Source organism: Heterodontus francisci, unplaced genomic scaffold (assembly GCF_036365525.1).
Source record: "Heterodontus francisci isolate sHetFra1 unplaced genomic scaffold, sHetFra1.hap1 HAP1_SCAFFOLD_823, whole genome shotgun sequence".
In the NCBI taxonomy this organism is placed as follows: Eukaryota; Metazoa; Chordata; class Chondrichthyes; order Heterodontiformes; family Heterodontidae; genus Heterodontus; species Heterodontus francisci.
In genome coordinates this window covers 17,501-32,569 of record NW_027141437.1, presented here as the reverse complement: position 1 = coordinate 32,569, position 15,069 = coordinate 17,501, and the positions used below count along the sequence as shown (strand labels likewise).

Here is a 15,069-nt window from a genome sequence, read left to right as displayed (position 1 = left end):
ACAGTGTATCTAACGCACTGTGACACCCAGTCCCAGATAGGGAAAGGACAGTGTATCTAACACACTGTGACACCCAGTCCCAGAGGGGGAAAGGACAGTGTATCTAACACACTGTGACACCCGGTCCCAGAGGGGGAAAGGACAGTGTATCTAACGCACTGTGACACCCGGTCCCAGAGGGGGGAATGGACAGTGTATCTAACACACTGTGACACCCGATCCCAGCCTGTCACAAGGAAATCACAGGTAGAAATTCAACGACATGGAGACGGAGAAATGGGTGAACACTTTTATTTTCAGTGTAACTCGGGATAGCAAAAATTATAGCACAAAAAAAAAAGCTTTGTAACTGCAGAACAGCACGAGAAAGAAACAAAAAAAAACATCGTTTACACAATAAGTTTACTTGAAACCAACACACAAAAAAAAAACCCAAACGTGAAAAGTCTTGAAAAGGAAATTGGATTCTTTTTAATAATAATCTGTTAATTTTAAAGATCGTTGCCACAAGTTTAGTTTTTAAATCTCTCCTAAAGGAGGCGCTGGAGAGGCAACACGCGTCGAGATCCATATCAGCCCTGCATCCCCCTCGGTTGGAGAACACACTCACGCGCGCACGCACGCACACACACACACACACACACACACATACATACAGAGCTCGATCTTAAAAATACATCTTTTCAGGCTCCCTTTCTACCCCCCCCCCCCAAACAACGATTTTCGACGCGCTTCTGCCTCGTCTCACATCTTGCCTCCCTCCACAAGGATAAAAACACGAGGCAACAGTTTGAGGAAGGAGGGAGGGAGGGGAGGGGGTGCGTTGGAGGGGGAAAGGACAGCGCATCGAGGTCAAAGGAGGCTCGAACGCATTCGGCGACGGCCGCACCTCGGTCGCAGTGACCCGGGGTGGCGGTGGGAGGGGGGGTGGGGCGAGAATGAGGTCAAAGCGGCACAGGACTCCCGGGTGGCGAGTGGTGAAAAATAAACATTTTCCGAAGCAGGCATTGTCATGTGACCCCGGGGGGGGTGGAGGGCCGGGGGCCGCCGAGGGGTTTCGTGCAAGGGGCTGATCGCGTTGAGAGACCTTTTCTGCCGCAGTGGTGGGGGGGGGGGGGGGGGGGGGGGGGGGGGCGGGAGGAGGTGCCACGCACAACGGAACAGCGTAAAAACGGTTAATTGGAGAGTGCGGGGGGGGGGGGGGGGGGGGGAAAGAGAGAAAGAGAGGCAGAACGGACGCGCCCCGACACTGCAGGGAGGTGGACACTCGCTCCCTCCCAGGTCCGACTCCCCCCGCCACAACTTAAAGTACGGTTCCCGGCCGAGACGCCGACTGCCGTCACCGGGAGTTTTCAGACTCGTTGAAACGACTATTTCATTCACTTCTGCTACGTGGTGGAGGGGACCTGGGAGGAGGTGGTGGTGGGGGTTAGGGGGAGGGGAAGCCCCCCTCTCCCCCACCCCCCCCCCCCCCCCTCACTGTTGTTCTTTATTCATCCGAGTACAAACAAGAGTTTGTGGGGAAAGGGAGTGAAAGAAATCAAACATGGAAAGGCAGAATGGGACGGAACGGGGGAGGGGAGAAGAACAAAGGGGAGGAAGGAGGGAGACAGAGGAAGATGGGAGAGGGAGAGGGGAGTAAAGGAGGGATAGAGATATTATATATATATAAGAAAAATACAAGAGAAAGGGGCAAATTTGAGAGGCGGGGACAGAGCGGGAGAGAGAGAGAGTGAGAGGAGAGTCCAGTGTTGTGCCAAGAGAACTGCGCGCCCCACAGTGTCACGATCCCTCGCCCGGGCACAGGGCGGGGTGGAGGGAAGGGGGGGGGGGGGGGGGGTGGCGGCTGCGTCCTCACTGAACGGCCTGCTCATTGGCGCCGCTCCCCGAATCCTGCGGTTTCATGACGTCCGGGAGCTCGGGCGGGCTGGAGAACGGGTCGATGCGGAGTGGTTCAAACTGGTCGTCTGAAGAGGGGAAGGAGAGAGAGAGAGAGTTAGAGAGAGAGAGAGAGAGAGAGAGAGTTAGAGAGAGGGAGAGAGAGAGTTAGAGAGACACGAACCCGGAGCTGGGCCGCGAACGCCGGCGTTCCCCGCGGCGGCCCACCCGCGCACAGCACGATCCCGCGCGGCGAATCGCGGACGGCCCGTTCAGAACCGACGAAGGCGAACTCTCGCCCGGCCCCCCCCCCCACCCCACCTGTTTCACCCGGACCTCCCTCCGCTGGAGTGCTGTTCCCCTCCCCTCCCCTCTCCCTCCCAACTCAGCATCAGCTCATCGGCTGCTGAAACCCTCACCCGTGCCTTCGTTCCCCTCCGGACTCGACCATTCCCGACGCTCTCCCCGGCTGCTCTCCCACATTCCACCCTCCGTAAACTTCAGCTCATCCCAAAACCCCGGCTGATCCCGCCCCCCGCCCCCGTGTCCGAACTGTCACCGAGTCCCCGTTCACCCGTCTCCCCCCTGTGCTCGCTGACCTACACCAACTCCCGGTCCGGTAACACCTCGATTTTAAAATTCTCATCCTCGTTTTCAAATCACTCCATGGCCCCGCACTCCCCCCTCCCTCTCTCTGTAACCTCCTCCAGTCCCTACAACCCTCCCTATCTCTGTAACCTCTAGTCCCTACAACCCCTCCCTATCTCTGTAACCTTCTCCAGTCCCTACAACCCTCCCTATCTCTGTAACCTCCTCCAGCCCCTACAACCCTCCCTATCTCTGTAACCTCCTCCAGTCCCTACAACCCTCCCTATCTCTGTAACCTCCTCCAGCCCCTACAACCCTCCCTATCTCTGTAACCTCCTTAGGCCCCTACAACCCTCCAAGATCTCTGCACTCCTCCAATTCCGGCCTCTTGACCATCCCCCGATTCCCATTGCTCCACCGTTGCCATCCGTACCTTCAGCTGCCTGGGTCCCCGAGCTGTGGAATTCCCTCCCTAAACCTCTCCGCCTCTCTCTCTCTCTCTCTCCTCCTTTAAGACACTCCTTAAATCCGACCTCTTGGACCGAGCTTTTAGTCGCCTGTCCCTGATATTCTTTTTGGCCAGCTCGAGGGATAGGTCAAATTCTGTCTGGTTTGCACCCCTGTGAAGTGATTCGGAACATTTTACGACCCTGTAGGGGGCTCGAAGGCAAGGGGCTGTGCGACACTGGTAGCCATCACCTCTTGGCACTGGTTCAGCCTTGCCCAGGAAACGGTGATGTCTGTCCAAGCTGTTGGGGATGCGAGACGGTCAGTGAACAGCAGGGAAGGCAGCGTTCTGACCTGTGCTGCAGCCCCAAAGCTCAGTGAGGTCCGTGCCTGCACTCTCCAACAGACAGCAGAGGTACGGAGGCTGAATAGACATCATTTGTACCATGAGTTTACATCATTTATGATTTTCCAAGTCTCAGGCTCCTGACTGGTGCTTTTTGCATGAAATTTGACTGTAACAGATCAAGATAAACGGGTAACGCAAAACTAGGGGAAATCTAGTCAACAGATTTGCATCGAACACCATGGGAACAAGAGACACAACAGGGAGGAGTAGGTGGTGAGGAGGAATTTAATCGCAAGTTCACACCCAGTCCCAGAGGGGGAAAGGACAGTGTATCTAACACACTGTGACACCCGGTCCCAGAGGGAGGAAAGGACAGTGTATCTAACACACTGTGACACCCGGTCCTAGAGGGGGAAAGGACAGTGTATCTGACGCACTGTGATACACGGTCCCAGAGGGGGAAAGGACAGTGTATCTGACGCACTGTGATACACGGTCCCAGAGGGGGAAAGGACAGTGTATCTAACACACTGTGACACCCGGTCCCAGAGGGGGAAAGGACAGTGTATCTAACGCACTGTGACACCCGGTCCCAGAGGGGGGAAAGGACAGTGTATCTAACACACTGTGATACACGGTCCCAGAGGGGGAAAGGACAGTGTATCTAACACACTGTGATACCCGATCCCAGAGGGGGAAAGGACAGTGTATCTGACGCACTGTGATACACGGTCCCAGAGGGGGAAAGGACAGTGTATCTAACACACTGTGACACCCGGTCCCAGAGGGGGGAAAGGACAGTGTATCTAACGCACTGTGACACCCGGTCCCAGAGGGGGGAAAGGACAGTGGTATCTAACACACTGTGACACCCGGTCCCAGATGGGGAAAGGACAGTGTATCTAACACACTGTGACACCCAGTCCCAGAGGGGGAAAGGACAGTGTATCTAACACACTGTGACACCCGGTACCAGAGGGTGAAAGGACAGTGTATCTAACACACTGTGACACCCAGTCCCAGAGGGGGGAAAGGACAGTGTATCTAACACACTGTGACACCCGGTCCCAGAGGGGGAAAGGACAGTGTATCTAACACACTGTGACACCCGGTCCCAGAGGGGGAAAGGACAGTGTATCTAACACACTGTGACACCCAGTCCCAGAGGGGGAAGGGACAGTGTATCTAACGCACTGTGACACCCGGTCCCAGAGGGGGAAAGGACAGTGTATCTAACACACTGTGACACCCGGTCCCAGAGGGTGAAAGGACAGTGTATCTAACACACTGTGACACCCGGTCCCAGAGGGTGAAAGGACAGTGTATCTAACACACTGTGACAGGCACCTTGCAGCTCAGAGCTGTCAGTCGGGTTTTTCCACTCCGCTCACCACTTCCTCTTGCTGTTTATTTGCGTCCCACGCACTGTTGCACAGCCCATCGGGACGTGGCTCTGCTCCAACTCCAGGTCACACCAGCACCTTGCACATCTGTCTGCTCTCTGCACTTGCTGTCACACCAGCTTTCAATCTCTGCCACTTCCCACCACTCCCACCCACTTACAGGCTCCACGGGCAGCAAAGTGCCCTGCTACCCACGGCCTGCCTTCCGGTGACACTGACGGGGCTTCAGAGGGGTGCCCGATAGCGGGCGGGCCTCACTTGTTTTTTTGCTGCCAGGTGACCTTTGAACTGGCCGACCTACGCGGTGAGACAGAGGCAAAATGCCGAGCCTGTCGTGATTTGAGATCGGGAATCTCAGACCACCACGCACCCCGGGGTTGTCGCTGCCGAGTGGGGCGGTGGGGGGGGGGAGATTCGGGGTGACGGCAGAAGAGGAGACCTCTGGAGCTGGGTGCAAGCGAGGGAGCACGAGAGGGAGAGAGAGAGAGAGAGAGAGTGGCGCGCTGGGGCGTCCCAGCCAGATGAGGAAATGGCCCCTTCCCTTTCCAGACCACATCCTGCTGCACTTTTCGAAATTGCTCTCTGAGGCAGGAAGTGGGGGGGGGGGGGGGGAGGTGGCTGAGCCTGCGGTGGGCTGGGGGTTTCCAGTCCAACGGTCCCAGCTCGAGAATCGGCACCTGAAAGGCAAGGCGTCGAGAGATTGCAGAGAAACGAACTTCAAGGTGAAAATCCGAGCGTGGCAGGTCCTGCGCAACATGTAACATATACAGCCCACAACCTCCCTCCCCCTCCCCCCCTCACCCTCCGACCCAACCAGCTTCAGTGTACAGGCGACCCTCCTGCACTTCCCAGGAGGAGCGGGGGGGGGTCTTCCAGTCAGACCATCTCACTACGCGGGCATTGATCTGATGTCTCTCAGTCCCTCTCTCTCAGGGTGATATCTGTACACTGACTGGTGTCTCTCAGTCCCCTCTCTCAGGGTGATATCTGTACACTGACTGGTGTCTCTCAGTCCCCTCTCTCTCAGGGTGATATCTGTACAGTGACTGGTGTCTCTCAGTCCCCTCTCTCTCAGAGTGATATCTGTACACTGACTGGTGTCTCTCAGTCCCTCTCTCTCAGGGTGATATCTGTACACTGACTGGTGTCTCTCAGTCCCCTCTCTCTCAGGGTGATATCTGTACACTGACTGGTGTCTCTCAGTCCCCTCTCTCAGGGTGATATCTGTACACTGACTGGTGTCTCTCAGTCCCCTCTCTCTCAGGGTGATATCTGTACAGTGACTGGTGTCTCTCAGTCCCCTCTCTCTCAGAGTGATATCTGTACACTGACTGGTGTCTCTCAGTCCCTCTCTCTCAGGGTGATATCTGTACACTGACTGGTGTCTCTCAGTCCCTCTCTCTCAGGGTGATATCTGTACACTGACTGGTGTCTCTCAGTCCCCTCTCTCTCAGGGTGATATCTGTACACTGACGGGTGTCTCTCAGTCCCTCTCTCTCAGGGTGATATCTGTACACTGACTGGTGTCTCTCAGTCCCCTCTCTCTCAGGGTGATATCTGTACAGTGACTGGTGTCTCTCAGTCCCCTCTCTCTCAGAGTGATATCTGTACACTGACTGGTGTCTCTCAGTCCCTCTCTCTCAGGGTGATATCTGTACACTGACTGGTGTCTCTCAGTCCCCTCTCTCTCAGGGTGATATCTGTACACTGACTGGTGTCTCTCAGTCCCCTCTCTCTCAGGGTGATATCTGTACACTGACTGGTGTCTCTCAGTCCCTCTCTCTCAGGGTGATATCTGTACACTGACTGGTGTCTATCAGTCCCCTCTCTCTCAGGGTGATATCTGTACACTGACTGGTGTCTCTCAGTCCCCTCTCTCTCAGGGTGATATCTGTACACTGACTGGTGTCTCTCAGTCCCTCTCTCTCAGGGTGATATCTATACACTGACTGGTGTCTCTCAGTCCCTCTCTCTCAGGGTGATATCTGTACAGTGACTGGTGTCTCTCAGTCCCCTCTCTCTCAGAGTGATATCTGTACACTGACTGGTGTCTCTCAGTCCCTCTCTCTCAGGGTGATATCTGTACACTGACTGGTGTCTCTCAGTCCCTCTCTCTCAGGGTGATATCTATACACTGACTGGTGTCTCTCAGTCCCTCTCTCTCTCAGGGTGATATCTGTACACTGACTGGTGTCTCTCAGTCTCTCTCTCTCTCAGGGTGATATCTGTACACTGACTGGTGTCTCTCAGTCCCCACTCTCTCAGGGTGATATCTGTACACTGACTGGTGTCTCTCAGTCCCCTCTCTCTCAGGGTGATATCTGTACACTGACTGGTGTCTCTCAGTCTCTCTCTCTCTCAGGGTGATATCTGTACACTGACTGGTGTCTCTCAGTCCCCTCTCTCTCAGGGTGATATCTGTACACTGACTGGTGTCTCTCAGTCCCTCTCTCTCAGGGTGATATCTGTACACTGACTGGTGTCTCTCAGGGTGATATCTGTACACTGACTGGTGTCTCTCAGGGTGATATCTGTACACTGACTGGTCTCTCTCAGGGTGATATCTGTAAACTGACTGGTGTCTCTCAGTCTCTCTCTGTCTCAGGGTGATATCTGTACACTGACTGGTGTCTCTCAGTCCCTCTCTCTCAGGGTGATATCTGCACACAGACTGGTGTCTCTCAGTCCCTCTCTCTCAGGGTGATATCTGCACACAGACTGGTGTCTCTCAGTCCCTCTCTCTCAGGGTGATATCTGTACACTGACTGGTGTCTCTCAGTCTCTCTCTCTCAGGGTGATATCTGTACACTGACTGGTGTTTCTCAGTCCCTCTCTCTCAGGGTGATATCTGTACACAGACTGGTGTCTCTCAGTCCCTCTCTCTCAGGGTGATATCTGCACACAGACTGGTGTCTCTCAGTCCCCTCTCTCAGGGTGATATCTGTACACTGACTGGTGTCTCTCAGTCCCCTCTCTCTCAGGGTGATATCTGTACACTGACTGGTGTCTCTCAGTCCCCTCTCTCTTAGGGTGATATCTGTACACTGACTGGTGTCTCTCAGTCCCCTCTCTCTCAGGGTGATATCTGTACACTGACTGGTGTCTCTCAGTCCCCTCTCTCAGGGTGATATCTGTACACTGACTGGTGTCTCTCAGTCCCTCTCTCTCAGGGTGATATCTGTACACTGACTGGTGTCTCTCAGTCCCTCTCTCTCTCTCTCAGGGTGATATCTGTACACTGACTGGTGTCTCTCAGGGTGATATCTGTACACTGACTGGTGTCTCTCAGTCCCTCTCTCTCAGGGTGATATCTGTACACTGACTGGTGTCTCTCAGTCCCTCTCTCTCTCTCTCAGGGTGATATCTGTACACTGACTGGTGTCTCTCAGTCCCCTCTCTCAGGGTGATATCTGTACACTGACTGGTGTCTCTCAGTCCCTCTCTCTCAGGGTGATATCTGCACACAGACTGGTGTCTCTCAGTCCCTCTCTCTCAGGGTGATATCTGCACACAGACTGGTGTCTCTCAGTCCCTCTCTCTCAGGGTGATATCTGTACACTGACTGGTGTCTCTCAGTCTCTCTCTCTCAGGGTGATATCTGTACACTGACTGGTGTTTCTCAGTCCCTCTCTCTCAGGGTGATATCTGTACACTGACTGGTGCCTCTCAGTCCCTCTCTCTCAGGGTGATATCTGTACACTGACTGGTGTCTCTCAGTCCCTCTCTCTCAGGGTGATATCTGCACACAGACTGGTGTCTCTCAGTCCCTCTCTCTCAGGGTGATATCTGTACACTGACTGGTGTCTCTCAGTCTCTCTCTCTCAGGGTGATATCTGTACACTGCCTGGTGTCTCTCAGTCCCCTCTCTCTCAGGGTGATATCTGTACACTGACTGGTGTCTCTCAGTCCCTCTCTCTCTCTCTCAGGGTGATATCTGTCCACTGACTGGTGTCTCTCAGTCCTCTCTCTCTCTCTCAGGGTGATATCTGTACACTGACTGGTGTCTCTCAGTCCCCTCTCTCAGGGTGATATCTGTACACTGACTGGTGTCTCTCAGTCCCCTCTCTCTCAGGGTGATATCTGTACACTGACTGGTGTCTCTCAGTCCCCTCTCTCTCAGGGTGATATCTGTACACTGACTGGTGTCTCTCAGACCCCCTCTCTCAGGGTGATATCTGTACACTGACTGGTGTCTCTCAGTCCCCTCTCTCTCAGGGTGATATCTGTACACTGACTGGTGTCTCTCAGTCCCCTCTCTCTCAGGGTGATATCTGTACACTGACTGGTGTCTCAGTCCCCTCTCTCTCAGGGTGATATCTGTACACTGACTGGTGTCTCTCAGTCCCCTCTCTCTCAGGGTGATATCTGTACACTGACTGGTGTCTCTCAGTCCCCTCTCTCAGGGTGATATCTGTACACTGACTGGTGTCTCTCAGTCCCCTCTCTCTCAGGGTGATATCTGTACACTGACTGGTGTCTCAGTCCCCTCTCTCTCAGGGTGATATCTGTACACTGACTGGTGTCTCTCAGTCCCCTCTCTCTCAGGGTGATATCTGTACACTGACTGGTGTTTCTCAGTCCCTCTCTCTCAGGGTGATATCTGTACACTGACAGGTGTCTCTCAGTCCCCTCTCTCTCAGGGTGATATCTGTACACTGACTGGTGTCTCTCAGTCCCCTCTCTCTCAGGGTGATATCTGTACACTGACTGGTGTCTCTCAGTCCCATCTCTCAGGGTGATATCTGTACACTGACTGGTGTCTCTCAGTCCCCTCTCTCTCAGGGTGATATCTGTACACTGACTGGTGTCTCTCAGTCCCCTCTCTCTCAGGGTGATATCTGTACACTGACTGGTGTCTCTCAGTCCCCTCTCTCTCAGGGTGATATCTGTACACTGTCTGGTGTCTCTCAGTCCCCTCTCTCTCAGGGTGATATCTGGACACTGACTGGTGTCTCTCAGTCCCTCTCTCTCAGGGTGATATCTGTACACTGACTGGTGTCTCTCAGTCCCTCTCTCTCAGGGTGATATCTGTACACTGACTGGTGTCTCTCAGACCCCCTCTCTCAGGGTGATATCTGTACACTGACTGGTGTCTCTCAGTCCCCTCTCTCTCAGGGTGATATCTGTACACTGACTGGTGTCTCTCAGTCCATCTCCCTTTTATTGCAGTAAAACATCCCAGTGTGCTTTGCAGGGGTGTTATCAAACAAAAGTTTCCCCTGAGCCACATGTGATATCAGGGACTGGCGACTGAAAGCTCGGTCAAACTGGTCGGTTTTTAGGAGCTTCTTAAAGGAGAGAGGGAGAGAGAGAGAGGCGGAGAGGTTTAGGGAGGGAATTCCAGAGCTCAGGGCCCCAGGCAGCTGAAGGCACGGCCGCCAATGGTGGAGCGATGGAGATCGGGGGATGGTCAAGAGGCTGGAATTGGAGGAGTGCAGAGATCTCGGAGGGTTGTAGGGGCTGGAGGAGGTTACAGAGATAGGGAGGGTTGTGGGGGCTGGAGGAGGTTACAGAGATAGGGAGGGTTGTAGTGGCTGGAGGAGGTTACAGAGATAGGGAGGGTTGTAGTGGCTGGAGGAGGTTACAGAGATAGGGAGGGATGTAGGGGACTAGAGGGGATACAGAGATAGGGAGGGTTGTCGGGGACTGGAGGAGTTTACAGAGATAGGGAGGGTTGTAGGGGCTGGTGGGAGGTTACAGAGATAGGGAGGGTTGTAGGGACTGGAGGAGGTTACAGAGATAGGGAGGGTTGTAGGGGCTGGTGGGAGGTTACAGAGATAGGGAGGGGTGTAGGGGACTGGAGGAGTTTACAGAGACAGGGAGGGTTGTCGGGGACTAGAGGGGATACAGAGATAGGGAGGGGTGTAGGGGACTGGAGGAGTTTACAGAGATAGGGAGGGTTGTCGGGGACTGGAGGAGGTTACAGAGATAGGGAGGGTTGTCGGGGACTGGAGGAGTTTACAGAGATAGGGAGGGTTGTCGGGGACTGGAGGAGGTTACAGAGATAGGGAGGGTTGTAGGGACTGGAGGAGGTTACAGAGATAGGGAAGGTTGTCGGGGACTGGAGGAGGTTACAGAGATAGGGAGGGTTGTAGGGACTGGAGGAGGTTACAGAGATAGGGAGGGTTGCCGGGGACTGGAGGAGGTTACAGAGATAGGGAGGGTTGCCGGGGACTGGAGGAGGTTACAGAGATAGGGAGGGTTGTAGGGGACTGGAGGAGGTTACAGAGATAGGGAGGGATTAGATTGATTAGAGATACAGCACTGAAACAGGCCCTTCGGCCCATCGAGTCTGTGCCGAACATCTACCACCCATTTATACTAATCCTACACTAATCCCATATTCCTACCAAACATCCCCACCTGTCCCTACATTTCCCTACCACCTACCTATACTAGCGACAATTTATAATGGCCAATTTACCTATCAAGCTGCAAGTCTGTAGGGACTGGAGGAGATAAAGAGATCGGGAGGGTTGCCGGGTAATGGAGGAGGATACAGAGATAGGGAGAGTTGTAGAGGACTGGAGGAGGATACAGAGATAGGGAGGGTTGTAGGGACTGGAGGAGGTTACAGAGATAGGGAGGGTTGTAGGGGACTGGAGGAGGATACAGAGATAGGGAGAGTTGTAGGGGACTGGAGGAGGTTACAGAGATAGGGAGGGTTGTAGTGGACTGGAGGAGGTTACAGAGATAGGGAGGGTTGTAGGGGACTGGAGGAGGTTACAGAGATAGGGAGGGTTGTAGGGGACTGGAGGAGGTTACAGAGATAGGGAGGGTTGTAGGGGACTGGAGGAGGATACAGAGATAGGGAGGGTTGTCGGGGACTGGAGGAGGTTACAGAGATAGGGAGGGTTGTAGGGGACTGGAGGAGGTTACAGAGATAGGGAGGGTTGTAGGGGACTGGAGGAGGTTACAGAGATAGGGAGAGTTGTAGGGGACTGGAGGAGGTTACAGAGATAGGGAGAGTTGTAGGGGACTGGAGGAGGTTACAGAGATAGGGAGGGGTGTAGGGGCTGGAGGAGGTTACAGAGATAGGGAGAGTTGTAGGGGACTGGAGGATGTTACAGAGATAGGAGGGGTGTAGGGGCTGCAGGAGGTTACAGAGATAGGGAGTGTTGTAGGGGACTGGAGGAGGTTACAGAGATAGGGAGAGTTGTAGGGGACTGGAGGAGGTTACAGAGATAGGGAGGGGTGTAGGGGCTGGAGGAGGTTACAGAGATAGGGAGAGTTGTAGGGGACTGGAGGATGTTACAGAGATAGGAGGGGTGTAGGGGCTGCAGGAGGTTACAGAGATAGGGAGGGTTGTAGGGGACTGGAGGAGGATACAGAGATAGGGAGGGTTGTAGGGGACTGGAGGAGGTTACAGAGATAGGGAGAGTTGTAGGGGACTGGAGGATGTTACAGAGATAGGAGGGGTGTAGGGGCTGCAGGAGGTTACAGAGATAGGGAGAGTTGCCGGGGACTGGAGGAGTTTACAGAGATAGGGAGGGTTGTAGGGGACTGGAGGAGGTTACAGAGATAGGGAGAGTTGCCGGGGACTGGAGGAGTTTACAGAGATAGGGAGGGTTGTAGGGGACTGGAGGAGGTTACAGAGATAGGGAGGGTTGTAGGGGACTGGAGGAGGATACAGAGATAGGGAGGGATTTGGAAAACGAGCACCATGATCTTACAGTTGAGGTGTTGCTGGTCTGGGAACCAGTGTAGGTCAGCGAGCACATGGGGTGACGGGTGATGGGGACTCGGTGTAACTTCGGGGGAAACTGTCCATAGATTGACCGGGTTGAATGCTGGGGCGGGGGTGGGGCTGGGGAAACGGGGGCCATTTCCACCCCCTGTGTGAAGATTCTCGAACACGGGCGTCACGGTCTCAGGATAAGGCTCGGCCATTTCACACCATTTCGTGCGGGAAGGAAGAATTGAGGTAGTAACTCATCAGTGATCTTATTGAATGGGGCGGAACAGGGCCGACGGGCGGAATGGCCTTTCACCTGCTCCCATTTCTTAATTCCCATCGGTTTGCCGATCTCTTTAGCCTTGCTCTTAACCCCGACCTTCCCCAGGCCCCTCACGCACCCACATCAGCATCCGCGGCCCACCCTCGCAATCACTGAGTGGCACTGACTGAGGACTGGGACTTGGGCTCCGGACGACGCGCACCCCGCCCCGCTATTCCGGCCGGGTTGACCACCCTTGCCAAAGCCGGTCTGAGCCAGTGGTTCCTCCCCCATGCCCACCGTTTGGGGGTCAATGAGCTGCCGGGCTCCCGGGAGCCAATGCCAGGATACGCTGGTTTACTCACCCAGTGCTTTGAAGGCCAGGCCGACGGTGGCAGGTGCCTGAGGCCTCGCTGTCTGACTGGTGAAGCCACAATCGCCCAGCGTCTTACCGTCATCGAGAACCTGGTCATCCTGAGGAAGGAGTGATGGGGGGGGTGGGGCGTCCAAGGAGTGAGGGGGGGTGTGGGAAGAATAAAATAAAAATTTAAAAAATGAAGTGTTGGAAGAAACAATTTCACAATAACTGGCTTCCAAAACAGTAGAACAGGAGTTTTAAACTGTAAACCGGAGGGGGGGGGGGGGGGAGCGGGAGAGAGGGGGGGGGGGGAGCGGGAGAGAGGGGGGGGAGGGAGCGGGAGAGAGGGGGGGGGAGGGAGCGTGGGGGAGAGAGAGACAGTGGGGGGGGAGAGAGAGAGAGACAGTGGGGGGGGAGAGAGAGAGACAGTGGGGGGGAGAGAGAGACAGTGGGGGGGGAGAGAGAGACAGTGGGGGGGAGAGAGAGACAGTGGGGGGGAGAGAGAGACAGTGGGGGGGGAGAGAGAGACAGTGGGGGGGAGAGAGAGACAGTGGGGGGGAGAGAGAGACAGTGGGGGGGAGAGAGAGACAGTGGGGGGGAGAGAGAGACAGTGGGGGGGAGAGAGAGACAGTGGGGGGGAGAGAGAGACAGTGGGGGGGAGAGAGAGAGACAGTGGGGGGAGAGAGAGAGACAGTGGGGGGGGAGAGAGAGACAGTGGGGGGAGAGAGAGACAGTGGGGGGAGAGAGAGACAGTGGGGGGGAGAGAGAGACAGTGGGGGGGAGAGAGAGACAGTGGGGGGAGAGAGAGACAGTGGGGGGAGAGAGAGACAGTGGGGGAGAGAGAGAGACAGTGGGGGAGAGAGAGGGAGCGCGCGGGGGGGAGAGCGCGCGGGGGGGGAGAGCGCGCGGGGGGGGAGAGCGCGCGGGGGGGGAGAGCGCGCGGGGGGGGAGAGCGCGCGGGGGGGGAGAGCGCGCGGGGGGGGAGAGCGCGCGGGGGGGGGAGAGCGCGCGGGGGGGAGAGCGCGCGGGGGGGGAGAGCGCGCGGGGGGGGAGAGCGCGCGGGGGGGGAGAGCGCGCGGGGGGGGAGAGCGCGCGGGGGGGGAGAGCGCGCGGGGGGGAGAGCGCGCGGGGGGGAGAGCGCGCGGGGGGGAGAGCGCGCGGGGGGGAGAGCGCGCGGGGGGGAGAGCGCGCGGGGGGGGAGAGCGCGCGGGGGGGGAGAGCGCGCGGGGGGGGAGAGCGCGCGGGGGGGAGAGCGCGCGGGGGGGGAGAGCGCGCGGGGGGGAGAGCGCGCGGGGGGGAGAGCGCGCGGGGGGGGAGAGCGCGCGGGGGGGAGAGCGCGCGGGGGGGAGAGCGCGCGGGGGGGAGAGCGCGCGGGGGGGGAGAGCGCGCGGGGGGGAGAGCGCGCGGGGGGGGAGAGCGCGCGGGGGGAGAGCGCGCGGGGGGGAGAGCGCGCGGGGGGGAGAGCGCGCGGGGGGGAGAGCGCGCGGGGGGGAGAGCGCGCGGGGGGGGAGAGCGCGCGGGGGGGAGAGCGCGCGGGGGGGAGAGCGCGCGGGGGGGAGAGCGCGCGGGGGGAGAGCGCGAGGGGGGAGAGCGCGAGGGGGGAGAGCGCGAGGGGGGAGAGCGCGAGGGGGGAGAGCGCGAGGGGGGAGAGCGCGAGGGGGGAGAGCGCGAGGGGGGAGAGCGCGAGGGGGGAGAGCGCGAGGGGGGAGAGCGCGAGGGGGGAGAGCGCGAGGGGGGAGAGCGCGAGGGGGGAGAGCGCGAGGGGGGAGAGCGCGAGGGGGGAGAGCGCGAGGGGGGAGAGCGCGAGGGGGGAGAGCGCGAGGGGGGAGAGCGCGAGGGGGGAGAGCGCGAGGGGGGAGAGCGCGAGGGGGGAGAGCGCGAGGGGGGAGAGCGCGAGGGGGGAGAGCGCGAGGGGGGAGAGCGCGAGGGGGGAGGGGAGAGCGCGAGGGGGGAGAGAGCGCGAGGGGGGAGAGCGCGAGGGGGGAGAGCGCGAGGGGGAGAGCGCGAGGGGGGAGAGCGCGAGGGGGGAGAGCGCGAGGGGGAGAGCGCGAGGGGGAGAGCGCGAGGGGGGAGAGCGCGAGGGGGGAGAGCGCGAGGGGGGAGAGCGCG

At 57.4% G+C, this 15,069-nt stretch overlaps 1 protein-coding gene across 1 annotated transcript in view; it reads right to left on the bottom strand.

Moving 5' to 3' along the window:
• Positions 1–275: 275 nt before the first annotated feature.
• The window catches only part of elob (elongin B), a 25,439-nt gene continuing 10,645 nt past the window's right edge, over positions 276–15,069 (bottom strand). The window contains exons 2-3 of the mRNA XM_068027250.1: positions 12,968–13,076; positions 276–1,967 (exon numbers count right to left, since the gene is read on the bottom strand). Coding sequence (XP_067883351.1) covers positions 1,855–1,967; positions 12,968–13,076 — 222 coding nt within the window. The 3' untranslated portion in view covers positions 276–1,854. The remainder of the gene's footprint in view (positions 1,968–12,967; positions 13,077–15,069) is intronic.